Genomic DNA, 25,732 nt, shown 5'->3' on the forward strand with positions numbered 1-25,732 from the left:
CGGTTCTATAACCGATCAATTTTCGTTTATACTCGATCATCGTTTAATCCCTACTTCGAACGTGACCTAGAAATCATCAAATCAACTTTCTTGACAAATTTCAAGAATATTTGAATCAAAACTTCAGCCACTAGAATGTTTACAAGATTTTTCTATTTTTAGCTCCTGTGACCTAGTTTTTGACCGGAGATGACCAATCTTCAAACTTGACCTAGAAATCATTAAAACAACCTTCCTGACAAATGTCCAGAATATTTGGATCAAAACTGCAGCCACTAGAGTGTTAACAAGCTTTTTCTATTTTTAGCCTCTGTGACCTAGTTTTTTGACCAGAGATGACCCATCTTCAAACTTGACCTAGAAATCATTAAAACAACCTTCCTAACAAATTTCCAGAATATTTGAATCAAAACTGCAGCCACTATGTAAAACTTTCAAACTTAGAGTGTGACCTTGACCATGATAACAGACATGGGTCTTAAGTAAATCACATCAACATGATGATGTGTTTGACTTTTGTTCCAAGTAATTTTAAAATCTTTCCATGCATGACAAAGCTACAGTTTCCACACAAATGTGTACCTTCAACCTCTAAGTGTGACCTTGCTAAATGTGACATTGCCTGGATGTGGTAAACACTAGTCCATAAATATGACATCACTTGAGATATTTTTTGCTTCTGGGCAAAGCAAGCCGTAACGTCTGACATATTTCGTACTCATGGTAAATACTTGTGCCAAGTTAATTAGAAATCCTTTAATAAAAACAAGTTACAGTCAAGACAGGAAGTGTACATCCTTCAAATTATAAGTGTGACCTTGACCTTGAAGTAGAGACATGGGTTTGGGACCGAACATGTCGTCCTGATGTGGTAGACTTTATGCCCAGTTATTCTAAAATCCTTAGATGCATGACAAAGTAACAGTCTAGACACGAATGTGTTACCTGTAATCTGTAATATAATATTGTGATAGGCCTCAAACCTTCAAAATGTGTGACTTGACCTCTTAAGGAGGGCATGGTTTTTTTGGAGGTACACAACATAGTGATGTGGTAGACATTTGTGCCACAAGTTATTTAAAATCCTTCAATGCATGACAAGTTACAGCGGCTCAATTGTTAATGATTTTCTCACTTTTGGGAAGAGGCTTTGTCTTATTGTAATTTTGAACCCAGACGGGCAGGAGGCCCTTAGCCTCGATTCATGGTCTTGATGTGGAGATCATTTTCCCAAGTAATATTTTAAAATGCTTTGATGAAGACAAAGTTTACAGTCCGAAATGATTTGTGGTGTACCTATTAACTCTTTATTTGATAACGTGAAACTTCAAAAGTAGTGTGGATCTTGACCTTTGAGGTAGGGGACGTGATTCTTGACGCTACAAAATGGTTTTCTGTGGTAAGACATTTATGCCAAGTTTATTTTAAAATCCTTCAAAGAGCATGATTAAATTCATGCCAGACAAAATGAAGTGCAGACGGACATGATATTTGCGTTAAATTTGCCGCCCTTCGGGGGCTAATAAAAAGACTAAACTATTCAAAAGCCTACACTAGTCAGATAAATTAAAAAACAACAGTTGATGCGATAATTTAGGCTTTGTGCTTTGACCACCAGGGCAGGGCTAAGGTTTTAACCTCAAAGGCCATGGTTTATATTCTAGATTAACTCACATCTGCTCTTTAGCATGAAAACTATAACTTTAGGGTAGATATTGGAGTAATTGTCTTACGAGAATAATACATTTGACGAGAAAAAATTATAGTCTATTCTGACCCTTTGAGATTCAGAAAATTCTATATCTCTAGTTCAGTCTGACTAAAATAATTTAAGTCGCGGCAAAACATATTTTTCAAATCTACTATCACCTTACAGGAAATATAAACGACAAATGATGAATGGTAATATAAAGTAGTTTCCTATGAAGGATTATACCAATTTTTTGTTTAAAATGTATGATCTTTTCGCCCGTAAAAAAAGACATTCCGACACTTTTTCCCAAAAAAAGCGAGGTGGGAAATTCTAAATAAAAAACAATGTTTAAGGAAACCGCCATTTTAAAAATATTAACCCCCCCCTTTTCGTAGCTTGGGGGTTTTTTTTAATAGCTAATTTAGAAACTACGATTTTTTTAGGCCCATTGTTTTAAACCCCTATAAATTATTTTTTATTCTAATTTATCCCAAATGATACAATATGGTAAAGAAAGCGGTTTTCCCAAAAAAAATTTTAGACGGCCCCAATAATTACGAAATTTACTCCTGCCTTCGGATGTTTTGGAACACTCGGGCTTTTAAAAAAGCCGGAACCAAAATGCGTCAGGAAAAGAACAGGAAATTAAATATAATAATAAATACATTTCAGTGAAATTTGTGATTTTTTCCGTAGTAAAGAAATGATGGAATTACAAATAAGTTGTTAAATCCTTTCCATACCAAAATTTTTTTCCATAAAAGCTTCATTTAAACAGGTGAGCCCCACTGGCACAAAACACTTGGGACGGGGAGCAAATTTTTAAAATCCCAAATAAATGGTAATTTTCAATCCGGCACAAAATATGCAATCTAGGATTGACGAATATACTTTTTTATTTGGATTTTAACGCTTTTTGAGCTCAACCCTCAGTGAGCTGTGGGGAGCTCAAAACTGAAAACACATGAAAATTTTTTTTATTTTTTTAATTGAATCTAAGCCCAGAGCTAAAGCGAAAGGTCAGGTAGACAAAAACCACAAATCCCCCCCAACACCACAAAAAAGGGGGAAAAAAGACAACCCGAGTGACAGCTACAGGTATTTGTTATGAAACACCCTTTTTTAACTCACTAGGGCTGCAGAATGAGTATTTGCTTAATTATAGGCTTGAAAGTCAGTACACATATTAATTTTCTTAACTATTTACTGGCGGGGATACTCAGGTGGATAGACCAATGCTGCCACTTCCTGAGGTCCCAGGGTTCTATCTTTGGTAAACACACACCATGGGATTGTTTCAGAGACCTTTTAGTGTTTCCCCACCTAACCCTTGAGGTGTACGGAAAGAATCCAGGTAACCCACCATACGGTACTGTCCGGGAGCATGCTACCCACCGCAAGGGGTTGGACATAGGGAATCGATCGAATCGATCAAGTTATCATGATTGAGACAAAATAATTTATTTGATCAGTTTTTTGTAGTTTATACGCTGTGGCAATAAGAGCAGTGAATTTATAAATGTATACTTTAAAAACCCAATTAAGAAACCAGCATAAGGGAAAAAATTTTTAATCACATAGTTTAAGGTGTCCACGTGAGCCAAATTATCGTTTGCAATTCACTGCTAAATTATTAATTTTTTTCATAGAAAAACATGGAAGCTTTTTTTTTTGTTTAAATTCATGAATTTAAGACCGTCTAAAAGGGCCTAAAATTAGAAATTTTATTTGTTTCTGTTTAAATGTCAAAATTTTTTTTTAAATCATCTAAAAAAACATTTTTTTTTACTAAATTTTTTGATACAGAATCTCCTTTTTTAAAACCTTTTTAAACAAATAAAATTTCAAAGGGGCCTGTGTGGCTGGGGGCCCAAAAAATTTATGAATTTTTTTGTAAAATAAAATCAAACATCGATATAAAAGTCTTTAGAATCAAAAATTTTCCGAGAAATAAAAAAATTTTTTAAAATTTTTGAGTCGGGGGCGTTTTTCATTTTAAATAGAAAAAAATAATTTTTAAATTTACGTGTTTTCTTTTATTATTTACTGAATATGTTTTAAGGGTAATTTTTCTGTGTTTTTAAAAAAAGATTACTTTATAGAATATTTTATTCCTTTAATGTTTAACCTACTGCGCAAAGTTGTTTAAGCAGGACCAAAAACTGATAACTTTTCATACCATTCTTGTCACTTATAGACTTTTCATTAAATTCTGCGAATGCTGTTTGAAAATTACAAAAATTTGTGGTTTTGGGGATTTCATATTTTACTAAAATTTTGGCAGGGACAATGATGTATTATACATTACATTTTGCACAGCTCATTTTTTAATGATGCAAATTTCATCCATAACTTTTTTTTTATGAAAGTGGGGGATTTTTTTCAAAAGAAGGAGATTTGAAATTTTCAATAAAAAAAGAAGGAAATTCGAACCAAAAGGGGGGAATTCTTAATTTTTGAAATACCCTTATTTTTTGGAAAAACTTTGAAAAATGGCTGCAGAAAGTGGGGGTCTCCCGCAAAAAATAGGGAAGCACAGTATGTAATTTTTTCATAAAATTTCATACATAAAATGATTTTCTTTACAGGAAAAATTAAGATTTTTCCAAGTCTGAACTTTGTAGGTCTGGCAAAAAAAAGCAAAAAAGCAGGAAGAGTACGGGGGGTCCCGGTGGCCCCCAGTTCCCCACCTCCCCCCCCCACCCCCCCCGCCTCTCCCCCACTTTAAATTTAGGCACAAAAACTAAAGAAGAAAGGGGTTCATTGAGGAAAAAAAATGTAAGTTCCTTTTAACCTCAATTTTAAATTTTTTTTTAAAGGTTTTTATTCCATATAAGACTTCTCTGTTTATGTGCATTTTTAGTACTATGTTTTCATAATACTTTACAGTTGAAAATTCGAGAAAGAAATATAAAAAGTTTTCTTTTTAAAGGAATTCCTTGACTCCAACAGCCTGAAACATAAAAATTTTGAGTTTCCATCATAGATCAGCGGGGCACATTTAAGGAACAGAAAGATATGCAATAGATATAAGAAAAATTACCCACAAAATAAAATTGAAAAATCATATTTTTGTGGCTATTCTTAGACACAATTTGAGTGAAAAAAAGCATTGCAAGGCCTTTCCCCAATTCTGGACTATTTTTCACAATATTAGAATAATTATCTGTACAAACTAAGTGAGCGAATGATCTAAAACAAATTGTTCAAATGTTATTTTATGTATACAATAACATTTATTAAATGTGAACATAAATCCGGGAAAAAAATTATTCCGAACCTGTCACATAAAAAAACCTCAGTTGGCAATAGGCATTAATTAAGTCTGTAATTACTTTTTAAATAAATAGTATCTTTCTTATATATTTCACTTGGGAAATAAAAGCCTAAGCCAAGGGAAACATAAAATATTTACAATTTATTACAAATATTTGTTCAATTCGATCTATGAGGAAGTTAAAACATGTGTTAATATGTTTGTTTTTGCAGGCTGATGATTCATTATTACCTGGTCCAAGAAATATTAATACACTCAGTAATACCCTTGCCAAAAAAAAACGAACTTGCTATAAAAGCACACTTATGGCACACTTAAAACACACAATTAGTACACTTATTGTTGACTTTTTTGGTGTGAAGTATGTTTTTTCCTGACATGTTTGAAATAAATGAGTTTTAAGTTTACTTTTTCTGTAAGAAGTGCATCTTTTTAAAATAAGCTTTGCTTAAAGTGGTTCTTTTACCTGGAAAAGTTCGCTAAAAGTTTGTCTTCTGTGTAAGAACTTCAAAATTTATCAGGACTGATAAAGTTTTAAAGATGCACTTTTTGTAAACTTTTTTTAAAAGTGAGTCTTTTGTAATACTGCTATTGTCTATTCATTAAATGAATATCCATGCTATAATATAGCATGGATGTTTCTATTCCATTCTGCTAATCCAATATTTTCTAAAAAAATTGTTAATTTACCTGGTACTTATCTATAAAAAATTTATTTTTAAATTTTTTAAATAATCTTTTAATTTTTTTAAAAAAGAAAAAATTTTTCCTGGTAACCCAAAAAAAGAAAAAAGACTGGCAACTTTTAAATGTTTTTTTTTGCTCTAATTTTTTATATATGAAAAAATCAATATTTGCAGTTTTAACAGAAATTAGATTTTTCTGCGGGTTAAAATAAAAGAAACCCAAAATATTCATAAAATTTTCTTTTATTGTAAGTTTCGTTAATGAACTCCCCCAAGGGGCCAAAGGTCTGATTTAAAATTCTTAAAAACTTTATAAAACAACTGGGGCACTTAAAACAAAACATGACATAAAAGTTAAATAATGTTAAACAAATCATAGCTTTACTAAGAAATAAATTTAAAGTCATTTTTCATTGCAATATTTAGCCCAACTTAGATGAAAAAAAGCATTAATATCATCACTTCATTTAAAGGTCATATTCACAATACATATTTTCTTGAAAACTAAGTAAGCAAATAATTTGAAATTCTGTCCCCAATTTATTGGTATAGACCTGCAGTATAAGATACGAAAATGTCAAATATATTTCCAGTTACTGTCATGTCAAAAAAACCTCAGTGGAGTCCCTTCAATAAATGTCACAGAAATTATATAAAAATGCATATACATTTAATAATTAAATTCAGAATTCTTTAAATGGTTAAATAAACCAACAAAATGTCATTGTAAAAACATGCACTGATTTTATTGATATAACATGATTCTCAATACTTTTTTTCATAATATTCATATATGGGCAGTGTTTTGATAATAGCCTTCAGGGCTCATGTTTGGTAAAATTTGGAGCCAAATATTGGCCTCATTCTCCCCTTTAAAGTGTGTTTTTTTCTCCCCTAAAAAGCAAAAAATATCCCCTTTGAACATGTTGAAAATTGTATTTAACAGCCATGTTTCAAGGATCAGTATGTTAAGTTGAATTTTTATACAAAGTATCAAAGATGTATTCAATTTCATTGGAAATAACTAAAATATTTCATGACAGCAGCCTATTGTTGATAAGTTTGTTAAATGAATCTTGTTTGCGCTTTTTTTAATGAATTATTTATTTTTCTTCTTTTGAAATTCCCCCTTCCCCCTTAAATGAAAAATTTTTGAAAATCATTTGAAATATCCCCCCCACCCCTTCATAGACTTTGGCCCAGTCGAGAGCCCTGGCCTTATGGAAAGGAGTTTATATTTAAGAATATTATGCAAATAAGTAAAACACTCAAGATGGTGTCACAAATATTAAAAAAAACAACACACAAGCAACAACAAAAATATAACAATATATAACAACAACTAAATATCAAAACCTTCATACAAAGAAGCTGGGTTGTGATAATGTAGCGATAGCATACTGAAATTGCTATCCAAAGACAAGTGGTTCGGATCTCGGCTGTCTGCCCAGCTTTTGTTTGTTATCTATTATATGATAACATATGATACACTTCTTACTAACTGCTAACAGTAAGTTTCTTAACCATGATTTCAACTCATTGATATCCAACCAATTAAAAGCTTGCAGCTTTTATAAAAGGTGAAGTAAATGTCCGACTACTTAATGGAAAATGTTTATCATAAATAGCATTGAAATGCCATTTGCAAATGGTTTCAAACATTTAATGCTTAGAATTTTTAAAAGGTTCATTATCTCCTTATGTTTGAATATAATTATATACAGTTGTTTAAAGTATTTCATTAAGATATAACTTTTGTGTTTTTTTTTGTAATTAATTAAGACATTATTGACATAATACTGCGATGACAATATCTGGATAACTAGTGATCCCTTACAGCATTAAAATCAACAAAATAAGCACTATTCCCATTTAGACTAGACTTTAAATTCAATGTCAGAAGTGGCACACGGACTATTACTCACTGTCTATAACCTTTTGAATTGTTTTACATTGTGTGCTTATAAAGGTTGGGAAGTCTAGCCATACAAAGGTGGTCTGTATTTCCTTGCATAAACATCACTTTCTCTGAAATATTTTCTACTGGATAACAGAGTCTTCTCTCACTTTCTTCAACACTTACAATGTGAGGTACATTTTCAGATATAGCACTAAGTATTTCCATAGGACTTACAACTGCATAGCACCTGCCACTCTTAGATTCATGTACAAAGTATTGTACTGTACTCAAAATATGTTCCTGATCGGTTTGTATTAATACCCCATAGCAAATTCGTTTCTGAACCCTTTTATATTCTATGGAATGAACAGTGTTATCATTTACATGGACTCTTCTAGCTTTTAAAAACAAACAATCGTCCACATTTAAGTCTATGTTTGCTGCTATAGCTTCTTTTATTTCTCTTGGAATTTCACCAGGGAACGTTTTACCCATAATCCTGCAATTAGCAGCCTCTTGATAGTTTCCAGATCGTTTTCCCACAGTCAACATATCTTTAGTGAACTTTTTTAGGGAGTCACTTTGCATAAAGTTTGCTTCAGCATGCAGTTTCTTATGGGTCAATAAATATCTGAGGAGTTGCTTGCAAACTTGTCCAGTCCCATGTGCCGATCTGACTAATAATCCATTCATGTCTTCAAAAGGGAAGCACGACCAACCCCACATGGGACCATGCTGCCGCACATAATCTACCAAATGGCAGCCAATATTATGGACATTCATGCCACAATTACTTGTACCGTAGTGTATTTCAAAAGACACGTAAAAATCTTTCAACTGTTTTTCGGCTCTATCTAATTCTTCATCAGATGGGTTTTCAGTCAAAAGAATGTATATTCCACCAATAAGGCAGCACAAATTGTGGAAGTACTGTTCTGGTAAAATTCCCTTTAAACAAGGCACTGCATAGAAAAGTAACCAGTTTTCAAGTTCTGATGCTTTCCAGTGAGTAACTGTCTCTACTTTCCTTGGCAGTCTCGAAAGTGCATCGGTTGGTTTCATTGCCATGAGCCTATTATTTATATCTCTCATGTTCTTTCCGAGGTAGTAGGCCTTTTTAGAGTGTTCTTTGTTAAACCATAAAGACAAAAGTTTTTTGGTTGTCCCTAAAAGTACTCCATGCATATAGTCTGGTACTACAGCATCAACTGGGTCAAGATAGTCTATTTCAAAAAGAACAGAAACACCTTTGATACCTTTCACGGGTTTTCTTGTCTGTGACGCAATGACCTCTTGAGCATTGGACAAAACAGATTCAGTGGTTCTTGTAGGTGGAGGGTGCTGAAATGAAGGGGAATAACCACGTGCATAACCTTTCCCTTGTTTACAGACGGAGCCTGAATGCTCACATGACACACAACCATATTCACCATTGTGCTGATTCATAGCCATGACATAAGCCTTAGCCTGGAGGTCCATCGTTGCAATGGTAAGCTTAACATTAATTATTTGTTCCTCTTGAAATACATGTATACCGTTTGTCCATAGATTATTCAGCTCTGCTACTAATGGGCTAAAGTAGGTGTGGAAGTTTGGTTTACCACGTCCCTGCCATAGACCCCAAATAATCATGTTTTCTTTCCTGAATTTAATATGTGATGGTAGGTTGTTTATCACCAGATATACTGGCCACAAACTAACAGAAGATGAGCTGTAAAGCGGAACTCCATCGGTATTCATCATTAATTTGATAACACTGATGTCTTCTAAACAGTCTGAGATCCCTGGTCTCATTAAAATCTCTTTCAACTGGTTAACTATTGGTGCTGTTGCAAAGTGACTTATTTTTTGCATATCAGTGCATCTACATTCAACATCACTTAAATTACAGGTCTGACAATAACGATGTTCTCTAATGTCTATGCCGTCAAAAATGTTCTTAAGGCTGACACCATTTAAGTCTTGCAAAGAGTCTCCATTTGAAAATAACTTTATAAGTTTCATAAGCTGATCAGTTCCACAGCTAGTTAGTTTCATTTTTGTGGCAAATGCTAAGATAGCCATGCATTTCTCTGTAACACTTGCATCACTATTTTGCTTTATAAGCTCATCTGTGTCATTCATAATTTCAGAGGAAATACATGCATTTGTTTGTTCAGTAAAAACATTGGAACACAACTGATCTGTAGAGACGCATTCACTTGTATCAAGTTCATTGTGAAATGGGTTGCACATGTTAGAATTAACCTGCTCGGTGTAGTCACATTCAATATTTTCTTCATTTGTTATTTCAGAAAGTGCTGTCATAACTTTCTCTGACTCATATGAAACACTGCACATGCCAGAATCACCTGACAATTCTTTTTTCCTCCTGAATTTTGTCCGTTTAGGTACAGGTACTGTTTCATCAAGCTCATACTGTTTGTATCTTTTTCGCACATACTGTAACAACTCTGAAAAACAACAACAAAAACAACATTTACAAAAACAAATAAGTATAATACTGTCACTTGAACAAGACTGATCAAAACATTTGCTTGTAGGTTTTGCAAAAATTAAGTTCAAATATGAATCCTATAAAGACCCCCTATCTTTAATATGAACATGCTTTGTGGCATTAATATACAGTTTGTCTTCTAATACTTTACCTTCCCCAGACTTTTTTTTAGTATCAAAGAAACTCAATTTCTAAAAAATAAACATATAATCTATCAAAGGATGCCATGTCCATTCTTGATATACATGCAGCTTTTCAGAAGTGACAATATTTAATATCTAACTGTAATGTATTTATTTTTGGCCCATATAAACCCCTTTAATTTGTTTTTGACCGTAGCCTTTGATGATGGTACAAGAAACAATGGTACAAGAAACCATGAAAAAGAAAAGGAATCATATTAAATTGATGCAAGATCATCATTTTTTTCCTTTTTATTTTCTTGTATTATTGTTCAAACTTAAAGCAGCATTTATTAGCAGTGATAACAAAGAATATTAAAGTCAAACTACCAACTTTCCATTAGATCTCATTACTTTTCAATTTGAATTAAAATAAATGGCCTATTTAAGAGGTGCATCAAGTTTTCAAAAAAGGAAACCAGAAATCAAACTGACTAAACAATATTTCTATCAGTAATTATTTGCATATCAAATATTCCAACACTCATCATTTAACATTACAGGTCTTCCATTTTATTCATTCAACAGTTTGAAATAAACCAAATTACTGATAAAATGTACTTTAAGTTTAATGGTTAGTGAAATTGATTTGACCTGGAATGCAAAAAAAATGTTGAAAATCACTGCATTCATCCAAGCAATATGAGTTATCTTAGGATCTAATACCTTATCTATAAACAAAATTTAATGAATTTAAAATATTCACCTGGCAAAGGCTCTTCTGGGTGAATTGCCTCGTAATGAGATAAAAGACGTTGCTTTCTAGACAGTTGTAATCCACACACATGACAAGTCCACTCTGTGTCTGAAAAAAACAACAACAATTATGTAAAGCAGCCTGCAGCAAGACATTTTTGTTTCAAACTGATAAATATTCCTCTTTCAGGCTATCAGTTTATTATTTATTGTTAACAAATAATCAAATGTTGTCAAACAACTTAAATGAGCTCATTGACAAATAAATCACTTATCTTTTAACAGTTTTCACATTGAATTCTCATACTGTAGTCAGTTATGATGTACTTCAGTACATTCTATTTGCTCTATTGTAATAAACATTTTTTTTTTTTGGATAAATTAGTGATCCCCTAATGATTGAAGTGTTTGTAAGCACATTTTAAAATCATGTAATATACAAACAAAAAATTCATAAAAACAAAGTAGTTTCATAACCAGTCATCGAATTTAGCACTGGTCCAGTAGCTCCCATGGCCAGTGAAAAATAGTTCGGGCCACTGAAAATTTTAGTAAAATTTAGTTAAATATATAGTGGACAAAATTTAAAACGGGAATTCGGGCTAGTAAATTCAAAACCTTAAATTCATTGACTGCATTATGTTTAAGTTTAACAATATCTTACCTGAAAATGGCAATTGGATGCTGGCCATTTTACAACCAAGAACCTAAATCATCATCAAACAACAATCTTTTCCATAGGGCTTTCCATAATGTTTGGCTCATCCTGAAGTAAAATATACATACAGTTAATATTATGTTCATTTTCTTTCACAATTCTAAAAATCAGCACACATGTAAGTGAACAAAATAACTTCTCTTAATAGAAAAAGAATTAACATCACCATCACAATAAGTGGCTTAAGAGACTCGAATCAGAACTCAGCTTAGCACAGGACATGATTTTTCTCAATTGGAAAGAGGTCTTCACTACAATTGCTTATTTGGGAAGTATTAAAACTTGTGTATTCTCTGATTTTTTTGGAGAAAACTGCAAGAATTTATTAATATTTCTACTTGGAAGAACCTCAAGAGGCCTTTTATTGGCCTCTCCTATGCATGGTGAAAACCATTGCTCTCATACAAATTAAATAAAATATAATTTATTGTCGGTATATATATCCAGTATATATAAATCATTTCACAAAACATAAGCTAGTATATATTTTTTGGACCAACAATGCGCATACATGTAACATGCATAATCTAAGAACTCATAAAATACATTTTCTTTCTATTTTATATCACCATAAGGGTATTGATACAAAAAGGATTCAAATTGAATAACTACTTGTATATAATTAGCATGTGTGTTACGACAAGAGCAGATTCCGAAAAGCTATTTAAAATATATTTGTTTTCGCCGTAAATCAAGGCAAGTGCGAAACAAGGAATCCGGGTCAGCTCGGCCCTAAAACATACTCGGCCCCCGAGTCAGCTCGGCCCTATTCCAACTCGGCACGGGTCAACTCGGCCCACTTTTAAAAATGGGTAAAGGACATCAAAGGACTCCTATTGTCACGGGCTATTATTATCAATCAATTTGTATGTTAAAGATACCGATTAATTAGGTGATAATTATGATTGACTCATTCATTCAAATTTAATTAGTGACCACCTGCAATTAATTAAAAGCTTATGCTATTAAGTAAACACGTTTTTGTTTCATAACTTTTTGAAAATTACTTTACTCACAAAAAACATCTACGGAAACACACTTTTATTATATCTATATTCACCGGCACAAGGATCGGACCTGGGAAGAAAAATATGAAGTTATTTTATCAATCTGTTCATATTTTTTCTTCCCAGGTTCGATAATCGTGCTTGTGTCTATATTAATTTTATCGAATCAGCAAGACAAATAAATAACTTTTTTTTCTAAATATACTTTATTTCAGCAGAGGTACAATGTATAATCATATAATAAGATATTTCTTATTTTTCATTTACCTTAACAACATGCAAAGCAAAGTAAATACGTTATAGGCCTATATATTTTTGTAAAGTGGGCCGAGTTGACCCGTGCCGAGTTGGTATAGGGCCGAGTTGACTCTTTTCCCGAAACAAGTACGAAACGCATTGAGAACGGAAACTGGTTTTCAGGAGATTAAATCTTACGGTATATAGCTTGAGTCGATGTTCACAGATCCCGCAAATCAAATTCAATGTTTCTTTGCATATAATTTTTGCTAATAAATTGTAACTTTAGTGATATTTTATCTACAATTTGTCACATCCGCCGTTTTGATTTCTTTAGGAAAATGGCGACGACCTTCGCATATCACGTGACCTATCACGTGACTTAAAAGTATTTCGCGTGAGGCGAAATTAATGCGAACTTTTATTTGATTTAATAAGAAAACAATATCATTTTTAAAGAAATTTAATTTGAAAGGGTATTGTAAAAATAATTAAAATAATAATAAAAAAAAAATCTAATCGTACCTTTTCGACCACATCCGGCAGGTTGTCGGAAATTACCGAGAGTTTTTGGACGTTTTCATTGGTCACTTGAAAATGCGCGCACTTTGACTTTTCAACTTTGAACTCGGGGCATAAACACAACACAAAATTTTTCAAGAAAACATGTTTGCTACAATTATTTGGGAAGATAAGAAATGGTCCATCATTTCTCTGAGATCCGTATTGAAACCACGCAAAGAGGTAGAAGATTACAAGGTTGGAGACCATGTTTCAGCCAGATTTGCTGGGAAAATCTACGCTGCAGTCATCTTTGAGATAGGTATTCGCGAGTCTTTTATTTTAGGTCAAATCAGATTATATAAAATGCGCTGTAATATGAATATTTACTACAAATTAATAATTGTGTTAATGTCTGATAATTTATTTTGATTTTGTGTGGTTCAAGCCATTGTTTATCTACTAGAAACTCAATTTTTGACCGGCCAGTCCCGTACTAAAATCAACACCATGTCCATGTGTCTACATGCCTTCACAGAGCCTTTATTTATTTAAAATATACTTCAGTATGTAATCAAAATCTCAGAAGGTTGGCCAATCAAATATTTAAGCCTTTACAACGTGAATATTTGTGGAAAGAAATATAAATAAATTGTAAATCTGTTTACAGATACTGACAGGCAGGCCCTGAAGAAAAAGCTTGAAGATCCTGGATTTGAGAATACCCTGGCTAGTAAGTTTTAAGAAAGTAGATTGTCTTGAAATAAATATGGAATCCCCAGATAAAAAGTACATAAAACTTGTGAAAGACTGTATATTGCACCATACCTATCAAATGCAGGGGATAGGTCTCTAAAATTTTGACAATAATAGTTAATACAGTTTTTTATTAAGGTGAATAATTAATATAACTGTGAAAAGAAAAAATGATTTTAATAAAGAAATTGAATTCAATGGAATAACTGAATAAGTTAACATATTTTTCCTGTTTATGTGTTTTACATCACGCTGTCTGTAGGTCATATGGCAACATTCCAGCTTTACTGAGAGGGAGACCTCCGTCGTCCTTCCATGCATTATTTCAGACACAAACAGGCAAAGAATCACAAATGTTAACTGTCCTCAAAGAACCACCAATGTTAACTTCCTCAAAGAAACAACTTTAAACAAAAAGTTTGTTACCTAATATTGATTTAATTTTATTTTTCTACTTAAAATGCTGTTGTCTTCAATGTTTTAAATGTGTCTTTAGGATTTCTCGCTCAACAGCAAGAGTCAAGAACAGAAGCAATCAATGAATCAGAGGATGTTGAACCTGTTAAAGCAACAAGCAACAAGCAAAAAAAGACTGACAGCAGTAAAGTATCAGGTTAGTTTAAAGACAATTTTCACAAAACTTCTCGTCAATTCTAGACTGCCTTATAGTTTCATAAAAACAAAAGGAAATTGTAATCATGCTTGAGGAAACAAAGAAAATGGAAAAATATCATTATTAGCAAAAGTGATTTTTCAAAGTTATCCTGTAAGCCTATGTAAAAACATTATCGGGTTTATTCATCAGAAAAAAACATGAGTGAAATATTATTGCTTAAATTTTACTTAGTAAGGTATTTGAAATGCTGTAGGCCTTATAGAGCAGAAATTAGGGAATTTTACAATTGAACAACATTTCTGTGCCGTGAAAACAAAGCTTGTGTTTAAATCAGAAATCGTTTCTGTAGCCCTTAGTATACTGGACCCTGCTTACATTTCATTACTTTTCAGATTCGAATAAGCGACAAAATCAACAAGCAGAGATTATGTCAACAAATGATGACCAACCTAGCTCCACATCATATGACGGCAAAAGAAAGTTAGATAGTAGTGAGTTGTCTGTAACAGGTTAGTTGTGAAATTGAGGTACCATAAAGTCCATGTTGATACATTTTGTAAAAATGATGAGCAACCTTTGCCTATGATAATCACATTGTATAAAGAAGCTTTTGATTTAAGGGAGAGGAACTTTCTTTCTTTCTAATCCCTTTCAATCTTATGTAACAATTATATTCATATAAAATGTAATATATGTAATATGTTGAAATATATATGGTTAACCTAAAAGTTTTGACTTAAAAATACTGGATTGCAAAACATGATACAGAATTTCATGATGTGGTTGTAATAGTAATTCCAATTAATTTGCTTGATTATGACAAATTTGAATTTCAAACAGCATGCTTAGTGTAAACATTACTGTTCTATATTTTTAAATTGCAACCACACTTTTTGCAGATCAACGTGCCATGGAAGTATTGAAAAAAAGACGACCAGCATGCCAACCTGTGCTCAACCCCTCAGCTGTCCCTAGTTTGCCGCTCATAAACCACAGGCATTGTTTCCACTAGCCATCAGTCTACCTCAGTCTACACCATCTTCATTTCCTTGTCGAATACATCTACTGCTAATACTACATGCACCCCCAGCTATGGTTTCTCAGTCATCCCAATACTTTGGATTTCAACCACAACCCCCTGTTCAGATTGTACCAGTTACTTGTGCCACTGCTAGTGAACCAAGCATAGAAACTCAACCAACTTACTTCAACCTTAACACACAGCAGCAAGTAAGTGCTATTTTAAACAGTATTGCAGTTGTATAACATATGGTAAAGGACAATGTTATCTAGCAAACAAGCTTTCTACATATTAACAGAGTTGGCAAAAGCAATTGTCTTAATAATATATTGCCAGGTTGTCACAAAGCCTGCATGAATAAGTACAAGTTGACAATTCATAATTCATATAAATGTTGAGTGATCAAGCAAAGAAATGCTTCAAGTGTGACAAAGTCAGACTTTGCCGGCCCTATATTGCCTGCACATTCTACAACTGATATCCATTTCCTAATTCATGTATGAAAACTGCTTTTCATAGTATTAATATCAGTGCAAAATATTCAATTTCTTCATTCTTGCTTTTTTTTAGGAATTAATTGAAAACTTGTTGTAAGTGTTAAGAAAACAACCTAAATTTTTAATACGAATATCATAGGCTTATCTGTTCTCTGATTTGTACACAGTTATTGGTAAAGAAACTAGTATTCTTCCACTTTTACAATACATTGAATTTTTTGAATTGAGACATGTTTGAATTTTTTTTGTTTATAGATGCCCCAGAGTTACCTGTCTGATTTAATGGAGCCACTGTATGACGGAGACTCTCCATCAAACAATTCATGTCACCACTGCTGCAGGAAAATTCAACAGTTAGAAAGGGACATACAGTCTTTCCGTTCAAAGGTAAAGAAATCTAAGTTAAATGAGCTCAATACAACTTTCTAATAAGCTGCATTCATTCAGCAAGACATAACATACACAGTCAAAGACATCCTTACTACAATATAGTAATTCTGGCTGCAGTTCAACTGAGTTGAAGTACAATGTTAAAATCTATAAAGTCTAGTATATTTTAAAATTCTATAAAGTCTAGAATAAGGATGGTTTCAAGAAGTTAGTTGTCTCCTTGTTCTCGCTCTTTCAGTTATAAACATTAGGCAATTAAAGGCTAATTAACCTGTCACTTAAGAGAATTTTGCTGTGCTTATTTTGTAAACATATTCACAATGAAATGGCATTGTTGACTATAATAGCTTGCTGTAAAATTTTAAACACTGACATTCAAAGTGCTATGGAGGCATTGTTTCACTTCTGTGGAAATTCAGACATTTAATATTTATATGTTATACTACAGGTTAAGTAAATGATTTTTATGGCATTTGTATTTTTCAGTTAGATGACATGATGCTGAAACTTAACCAGTCACATACTGTTAACCTCAATGTACCAAAGCAGGTGCAAGAAGTAGCACAGAGACCAGCACAGAGACCAGCACAGAGACCAATTACTCCGGACAATATACCAACATCTTCCTTACATGTAAGATTGATATACAAATATGTAGATGGTTTTAAGATAAGAGTAAAAATTTGAAATACATGTTTTGAAAAAAAATAATAGGCAGGTTGTTCACTGACAATTTTGAGAAAAATGCATCAACCAGTTTGGAAAAAATCAGTTCATGATAAATTTAGACTTTTTTCATTAATCGGAATAAAACTTGTTGTTTTTTAAAATTTATTTCAATTCTTTTTTAAGCATTGATTTTGTCTTCATTCTGTATTAAAAATAAATATTAGTGTAAATAAGTGTGCATATAAGCGACTATTGTTTTCAAAAGTCATCTGATATTTTTGTTAAAATTTGGGAATGTTCGTCAAAGAATTAGGTAAAATAAGCATGCCCTTTGGTCAGATAGTTTATTGGTAACCCTGTGAAAAGATCTGCCTAAGTATTTTAATGTCATTCGACATATTGCTGCTGTTCAAAGTCAAGTTTCCTAAAAGGTTAAACAAGAGCGATATATTAAAATTTGACTTCGTCAAATTGTTTTTGATATTTGATGTAAATATAGTCCTACCCTGTATTTCCAGCAACAAGTGATGATGATTGTTGGTGAGGAGAAACGGCTTGTAAAAGCTATAACAAAGGCCATGAGGGGAATGTTTTCAACTGCAGAGCTAGTTGGTTGCTCAATGAAGGGTCAGGCAACGAGCAAGGTCCCAAATCCAAGACCAGGGCTTCCTGAAGACAGGAGAAATGCAATCATTGGTAAAAAAAAGTTCATGAGTTTTAAAAATGTTTCCATAGTTTGATTAATATTCTGTTTACTTTTTTGATCATGCCTCAGTGTTCCTTCTCTAACTGGCTGTCCACCAAGTTGATATTTAAACAGTAATCACCCATTTCTCTAGAAAAATTGGGCTACTGATCCTCGATGATTTCTGATTAAAACAGTTAGAAACAAATTGCCATAATTCTCAGTAAATGAGATCAATAATTAAGGAAATTATTCTAATGATCTAACCTGTGGTGTCACGAATACAAATCAAATGCTCTCCCAGAACTGAAACTTTATTTAAATAAAGCTATTGATAAACTGTACATAAATATGCATGGAATGCTTTTTTGTTGTCATTGGCTAACTCTACAATTCTGGGAGTCACATTCATCTAGCCTCTAGATGAGCACTGTTGATTTATGACCCCCCCCCCCCCCACCCCCGCACACGGTTACACGTTTAAACAAATTCATAAACGAAATAACCATGTTGTCTTACAAATTATTTTATCAATGTCTGTCATCATGAATTCTAGTAATTTTCCAAATTAAAAAACAGAAAATGGGTGTTTATTACTCTCCAAGCAGAATCACTGCGCAATAATCGCTGGTGATTAATACATTTTTTTCCGTAAAGTTGATTTTTTCTTTGATCTTTCAAAAGACGAAATGGGGATACAATGCAGAAAATTTGTGCGGACTCCCTTGCAATGAGCCCTGATATTTATTTATTTATACATGTATAAAATAGGATGATGTTCAGCCATTTATTATACTTGTTTTTTATTGCCACTTTTCTTCTTTGTTTAGATGTCCTCTCAAGGAAACTGGAGGTTCCAGTGCAGGAAGTGGAAAATAAAATGCGAAGTGCATTAAGAAGACTTTGTGCCATGTATTCAGGAAATGCCGAATAAACAAAATGACAAAATAAGTGCTGTTAAAAGTGTAAATATGTGATATATGACTAAATGCAAATATTCAAGATTTCATTATTTAATTTAAGTGCGGAATAAACTGAAAACCAAGAAAGTGCTGTAAATATGTGCTATATAACTGAATGCAAATGTAGAGTAGATTTTATTTAATTTATATTGTTCTGTTATTTTGTTTAAAAAAAATCTTGTTCAGTTAAAATTAATAAATTTGTTTAGTAAAAATTCATGAAATAGTTTTTGTCCTTAATAACTTGTCTTGTCACCTTACAGCTTGAAAGTAATTTATGTAAACAGTGCTTACTTTTGGTGTGATTGAAAATGCATATTTTCATCTTCAAGGTTTGTGGAAAGCATGGTATGTAAAATTTACCTTCTATATTAAATAATATGCCAAAGCAAAAAATTACAGATTTTTGTTTTAAAAAAAAACAAAACATACATTTACTGTTAAAAGCGAACATTTAACAAAGATAATATACACTTTTTGATAATAAAAAATGTGCATTAAGCGCAGAAAAAATACAGATTTAGTGCAGGAAAAATGAACTTTTTTATTGATAAATACACATTTAGTGCATTTTTTTTTCAATATAAAAACACATTTTTAGTGCATAAAAAATGAACTTTAAAAAGTCCATTTTTAGCACAGTTAAACATACTTGTTGAAAAAATACACTTAAAGCGAACAAAAAATGTACTTTTAGCACAATTAAAACATACTTAGAAATACACATAAAACGAACAAAAGAAATGTACTTAAAAAATACACTTAAGTGTATTAAAAACATACTTGTTGAAAAATTCACTTTAAATGCAGAAAAAACGCAGTGCCAATACCACAAACTTTTAGCACACTTAAGTGCATTTTCAATAAGTTTATTTTTATTATGAAAAAATAAACTTTTAAAGTACATTTTGCGCACTTACTGGGCAGTAATATCTTTTAAAAAAGGTTGTTAAAGTGTGTTTTTTATTTGCAAAAAGTAAATATAAAAAACGCAGTGCCAATACCAAACATGTTAAATGAACGTTTAACAAACACTTTGATGTTCGCAATTTATATGTTTAACCTGCGTTATGTGCACTTATTTTGGCAAGGGCATTCTATCACCGTCAGTTCTACTGAGACAAAAAGAAAGTCTGAAAAATTACGGCACTGAAGAAGGTAGGTTTTTGTAATGTCTTTTGAATTATTTGTAGTAAAGCAGCATGAAAAGTGCTTGAAATTCAAACTTTCTGACATAATACACTTCTGTCAACTGTATTTGTTCCTTATTAATATTTACATTTTAATTTTGCCAATTAAAGACTGTGTTCTTATGAAGAATAAATACTGTAAACACCCTGCTCAAAGGACCACGTGTTGCTCTTTCAGACAGGGATTTTAATAGATGAATGACTTAAATGAAGTTTGAGTGTCACTTTTTCGGTATAGATTTACATTGTAGATTCAATGCGAAATGCAGTATCTTTAACATACCCTTTGAGAAATCAAAACAGCTTGTTTCTTTTTTAATTCAGCATTTTTTTTATGTTATAATATCATGATCAGTCTGTGAATGTGTTATAGAAAGTTACGATTGAATTTATTTTTTATTTGAAGCTGAACTAACCCGAGAGGGTCTTCTAGAAGGAGCTGGCAGCTCACGTCGTTCTCTACCTCTTATATCAACACTCGTAAGTTTCTTTATTATCCTTTCAGAAAACTGACTCCATAACTGAGTTAAGTTAAAGTCACTGATTCAGAGCATCTTTTACTTATTCATAAAGACCTGGAAAAAATCACAGAAAGTGTTGTATCTAACAAATCATGGAATTGTGATTAAGAGAATTTTATCATTGGAAAAACAATGAAAACAATAGCATGAAAAGTTAAAAAGTGTCCTTGAAAAGCGTCAAAAGATCAAAATAAAAAGAACATGATTTTCATAGCTATAAACAGTTCTATAACACTTAAATATGTTTTTGACGAAACCCATTGTTTTTTATCTACTATTTCATTGTTTCAAAAAAAAATTGTTATCATCACTTTTTCTATTTTGTTGTGTAACCTCTGAAGTGTAAAGGATGAGCAATAAAGGTTTGTCAATATAACTCTAACTGGGGCACATCATGAATAGTACAGGGACTTTAGCTTGAGCCGCTGAAATAAAAAAAAATGCATAGCCCTGTCCTAATGTGCCATATGCTTATTGATTAATCAGATATCATAATGGTAAAACTTACAGTAGATTTATGCATATTTTGTATTGTGCAAACATGTTTCCAGTATTAAGCTTCAGAGCAAAGCAATAAAGGCATGAGCCTTGTCTTGTAAATCATTATCACTTGAGCAAGAAAACAACACACCAATTCTATTGATATTATGGAAAATTATTACTTGTGTCATGCAAAAGTTATTGAAAAGTCCCAGCAGTTTGTATAAACTTCGTATATTACCACTATGGGTTTGCAAGCTTTTGTGTCAGAGGTATTTTAGCTAGCTTATAGTATTAAATTGATGGTTTTTATCAGGTACAATCATGTACCTGAGGACTCTTCCTCCACTAGAAATGCTGGGAAGTTGCACTTTCTTACCATTGTATAAGAGAATAATTGCAACCTGATTATAGAGATCACCTGGTTAAAGTGGCCATTTTCAGGCCCAGTCTTCTCTCTGATCATTCTGGATTTGTATAACTTGTATAAATATATTAATGACTCTTTCTCCACTAGAAATGCTGGGAAGTTGCACTTTCTTACCATTGTATAAGATAATAATTGCAACCTGGTTAAAGTGGCCATTTTCAGGCCCTGAGTCTTCTCTCTGATCATTCTAGATCTGTATAACTAGATCTGGATAACTTGTAAAATATATTAATCATGTACAAATTCACATTGTATACATTAATATATATACAAATGTACATTGTTTATACATATGTAATTTCATACAAGAGACCAAGCAATTTTTAAAACCGAGAAATACTTTCCTATATTAGTATTAAAGCGATATAATTATTATATGTGTGTAAATTAATATTCTATTTTACAGGATTATATGCGAACTGAAAGTGAACAAGCTGCAGCAGTTACAGTGTTGAACTTCAGTGGTGCCGATCAACTAACCGATATGTTCTGGTATATGGTTTTACAGAAAAAGATAAATATGCCAAAACTTCAACGCATTTCTCTAAGTGGTAATTTTCATATTAATATATAACTCTCGGAAACATGCAATTGATAAATGCTAAGGTTTCTTTGATAATTTCTTTAAAACATTAAGAGAAGTCAGAAAAAAGTAAACATAATAAAGGATTGCAAATACAGTACACATATAGTGACGTCATAATTGTATCAAGAAATTAATACACAAAAAAAAAAATAATAATAAAGAAAAATAAAAAAATGGCACTAGCAATGTTTTCTTGCATAAAAAGTTTTAAAATGCATGAGCTTAACGCAGCTTGCAACTTTTTTTTCTGTTAATTTAATATACAATTTTTTGAAAACATGATTATGTTTTTTTCTTTTAAACTTTTTTTTACAGTCATTTTGTTTTAAAATCAATGAACCGCTAATAACATTACGTCACTAGACCCTTTAGTCCTATAAATGATAAAGCTGTTATTTTATTTCTACAAAGATATTGAGTAAACAGTGAATAAAAAGATTTTATGTTTGACTATATAAAGAATCAGTGAGGTTTCCTATTTATCTTGGTTATATATACTCTGTTATAGTTTTTGCTCGCAATTTTGTTATATTATCTTTTATGTTTGCATTCATCAGGTTGCTACCTATTGACAAATGCTGGTATAAGATGGATGGTTGAGGCATTTCCTCAGGCAGAATATGTGAGAAAACAACTTTTATACCATTGATTTAGTAATTTAAATTTATTTCATTTATTACTAAGATCCCAGATTATTTTTAGCTCAACTAAGCACAACATGCTGAGATAGACAGGACTGATTTTAAGAAAATATGAATGCTAGAGGCATTTTATAGTATAGGGTTAACGCACGTTTTTTCGTGTTATAACGTCTGCAGAGTCCTGAGGAACGGTTGGTGCAAAAAACCGAACCCGGTAGGGCGAGGGCTCCAACAGTTCCGAGGGACTCTGCAAACTTTATAACACAAAATAAACGTGCGTTGACGCTATTATAGCATAACATTTTAAAAAAAGATTCATAATGTTTATTAAATACAAAACACATACATTAAATCAGTGTGCTTGCACGGTATTTATCCAATTCTACATGTTTTACGTATGCGTTTTATTTTTCCGGGGCCAACTACTTGGGAAATACAAATGCTCAGAACCGTTCGAAAAATCGAATTTAAATTGATTTAACAAAGCTTATCATTGGAAATTTATTAACTCAAGACAGAAACAACATTAAATTACTCTGCACAAGGCAAAACATGACCCTCAGAAATTCTTAGAATGATTTCAGATTGACGGTAGAAAAAAGATCAGTGACATCAGAATCGTTTTGTTTTTTTCAAGCACACAAGTTTATAAAAGAATATCAGGCACTAAACATTATTCTCTCAAAGAAATATAAAGATCATTTATCAATATTAACATCAATACAACAACATTTTCTTATATGCATTTTGTGTTATCTTGTTTTGTAAGTTAATTAGGGTTAAACTGAATGACATAATTTATTTGTTTACATTGACAATTGTCCGTTTCTAAGGAAGGGCGACAACCAAGATAAGCGGCGATGTCTTTATGCCGTTTTTCCGGCATAGTTACTTGAATGCTGCTCGCCGTTATGCGATTGAGGCCCTCGAAATCAATAATTTTAATATTATCCAATTATTGACTTGTGAGCCATTGAATATGATGTGATATTCACCGGCAGATGACATATTGACCGAGGCGATAGCCGAGGTCAATATGACTTTCTGCCGGTGAATATTACATCATATTCAATGGTTCACTAGTCAATAATTGTTTTATAATATGAATAGGCTAAGAAATTAAAAAAAAATTACAAAAGTGCAACCTTATAATTATACATGTACAAATTTTGCCTCGTTGAAGCGCGGGAAGAAAGACGCACGTGTTAGGCGTGCAACGACTATGCGAACGCTGCGCATACAAAAAATAATTCAAGTTTATACTCATTATTGGGGTGTAACCCTTAAGTATGATAGTAAAGTATTGATATTTTAATCGAGAAATATGCCATAAAGAAAAAAAAGCAACAATTATTTTTTAAATAACATGCGTAATTAACAGTCTACGGTGTATGATCATTGAATATGAGTCTCAATCTATTTTTAGACTGGGAAAATCCAATTCAGCCAGTGAATATGATACTACACCCAGTAAATATGATTTTATAAAAAGTTCTGTTGACTACTGATTGGACCAATGAGATTGCAGCTATATTTAGATCATATAATAAAACACTTTGGCAAACAGGCCAAATCGTCATTTTTTTTGTTTGTTTACTTGGCCCTGTATGTTTTGCGCATAGGTAAAACCAGGCTATAACAAGAGCGCGTGACTATGTTAACGCATGGTTTTGGCCCCGTTATAACATGGGCAAAAGAGGGGAAAATAGCCGATTTTATGCTATAATACAAGTAATATCTTGAGTGTTTTTAATAACGAATCAATATTTCATAATTAAGGTTTTATATTTCGTTAAAACGAAATAATATTATTATCTCGTAAAAACTAATTCAATTCCGGGAGAAAAAAAAAAGTGTGGAAAATATCACAATTCAGGTTTTCCGTAATTTTCAACATTATAATATAATAATATTATGTAGCTATGATATTTTTTTAAGTTGTTCATTGTGTTTTCATATATTTTGCACTTATTATGGTATTTATGTTTTAAAATGAATATTTAAAAATTATTTTGAAATGTCAAAAAATGTCATTTCAATGCCATAAACACAACACAAACCGAGACAAAAAGTGTTTTAAAATATATACTGCACCCCCTCCTACCCACCCACCCCCACCCAAAAAAAAAAAAAAAAAAAAAAAATAGAATATCTTAAAGTAACAGCAAAGTTATCTATAAAAATATTATTTGTTGTAAATCGAGTAATATTTTCTTTGACCATATAAAAGTCACGTGGGTAGGCTACATAGTAGAGGTGTTAAAATATAATTGTAATACACCCTTTGTTAGCCATTGAAATAGTATTTAATGTATAAAGGATTTTCAAAAATGGTTATTATTCAGAGCGGGCGCTATGGTGCAGTGGTAACACTGTCTGCCTACAAATCAAGGGGTCGTGAGTTCGATCCCCCGCTACTCCACTGAACGAATAAATGACTACGAGATTGACATAACCAGGACATAGACACAGAATGACGGCAACGATAGAAACAAGAGAAGACCTTAACGGAACAGGAAACAAGTACCGAAAGTACAAGACTGAAGACGACGACCGATAACAGAAGGAAAAACGGAGACAAGAACTGACAACAAGCAAACAAAGACGAAGACCGACAACATAAGAACAGAGACAGGGACCGATAACAGAAGAACTGGCAACAAGCGAACATAGACATCCACTGATAACAGAAAAACTAGCAACAAGCGAACAGAGACAGGGACCGATAATAGAAGAACTGACAAGAAGCCAACATAGAGGAGGACCGCTAACAGAAGAACAGGACAGGGACCGATAACAGAAGAACTGACAACAAGCAAACAGAGACGTCGACCGATAACAGAAAAACAGAAACAGGAACCGATAACAGAAGAACATAGACGATGACTGATGAC

At 32.3% G+C, this 25,732-nt stretch overlaps 4 protein-coding genes across 4 annotated transcripts in view; 3 read left to right on the forward strand and 1 right to left on the reverse strand.

Moving 5' to 3' along the window:
- Positions 1-5,931: 5,931 nt before the first annotated feature.
- On the reverse strand, positions 5,932-13,228 carry LOC132715140 (uncharacterized). Its single transcript, XM_060698113.1, has 4 exons — positions 13,092-13,228; positions 11,596-11,697; positions 10,942-11,040; positions 5,932-10,009 (listed from the first exon to the last, which is right to left on the reverse strand). Exons 2-4 carry the CDS (start codon positions 11,621-11,623, stop codon positions 7,605-7,607), a joined length of 2,532 nt encoding a protein of 843 aa, XP_060554096.1. The 5' UTR covers positions 11,624-11,697; positions 13,092-13,228; the 3' UTR covers positions 5,932-7,604.
- A 316-nt stretch (positions 13,229-13,544) lies between these two features.
- Positions 13,545-15,801, forward strand: LOC132715142 (uncharacterized). The gene is made up of 5 exons (XM_060698116.1): positions 13,545-13,716; positions 14,065-14,127; positions 14,647-14,763; positions 15,159-15,275; positions 15,666-15,801. Exons 1-5 carry the CDS (start codon positions 13,560-13,562, stop codon positions 15,776-15,778), a joined length of 567 nt encoding a protein of 188 aa, XP_060554099.1. The 5' UTR covers positions 13,545-13,559; the 3' UTR covers positions 15,779-15,801.
- On the forward strand, positions 15,764-19,214 carry LOC132715141 (uncharacterized). The gene is made up of 5 exons (XM_060698114.1): positions 15,764-15,996; positions 16,540-16,671; positions 17,161-17,307; positions 17,862-18,039; positions 18,859-19,214. The coding sequence occupies exons 1-5, from the start codon at positions 15,859-15,861 to the stop codon at positions 18,960-18,962; spliced, it is 699 nt and encodes a 232-aa protein (XP_060554097.1). The 5' UTR covers positions 15,764-15,858; the 3' UTR covers positions 18,963-19,214.
- An 876-nt stretch (positions 19,215-20,090) lies between these two features.
- Positions 20,091-25,732, forward strand: part of LOC132715143 (uncharacterized) — a 62,959-nt gene continuing 57,317 nt past the window's right edge. The window contains exons 1-4 of the mRNA XM_060698117.1: positions 20,091-20,148; positions 20,587-20,660; positions 22,018-22,162; positions 22,755-22,819. Coding sequence (XP_060554100.1) covers positions 22,024-22,162; positions 22,755-22,819 — 204 coding nt within the window. The 5' untranslated portion in view covers positions 20,091-20,148; positions 20,587-20,660; positions 22,018-22,023. The remainder of the gene's footprint in view (positions 20,149-20,586; positions 20,661-22,017; positions 22,163-22,754; positions 22,820-25,732) is intronic.

The sequence above is a fragment of the Ruditapes philippinarum genome, unplaced genomic scaffold (assembly GCF_026571515.1).
Source record: "Ruditapes philippinarum isolate M1 unplaced genomic scaffold, ASM2657151v2 ctg6724_1_1_1_1, whole genome shotgun sequence".
In the NCBI taxonomy this organism is placed as follows: Eukaryota; Metazoa; Mollusca; class Bivalvia; order Venerida; family Veneridae; genus Ruditapes; species Ruditapes philippinarum.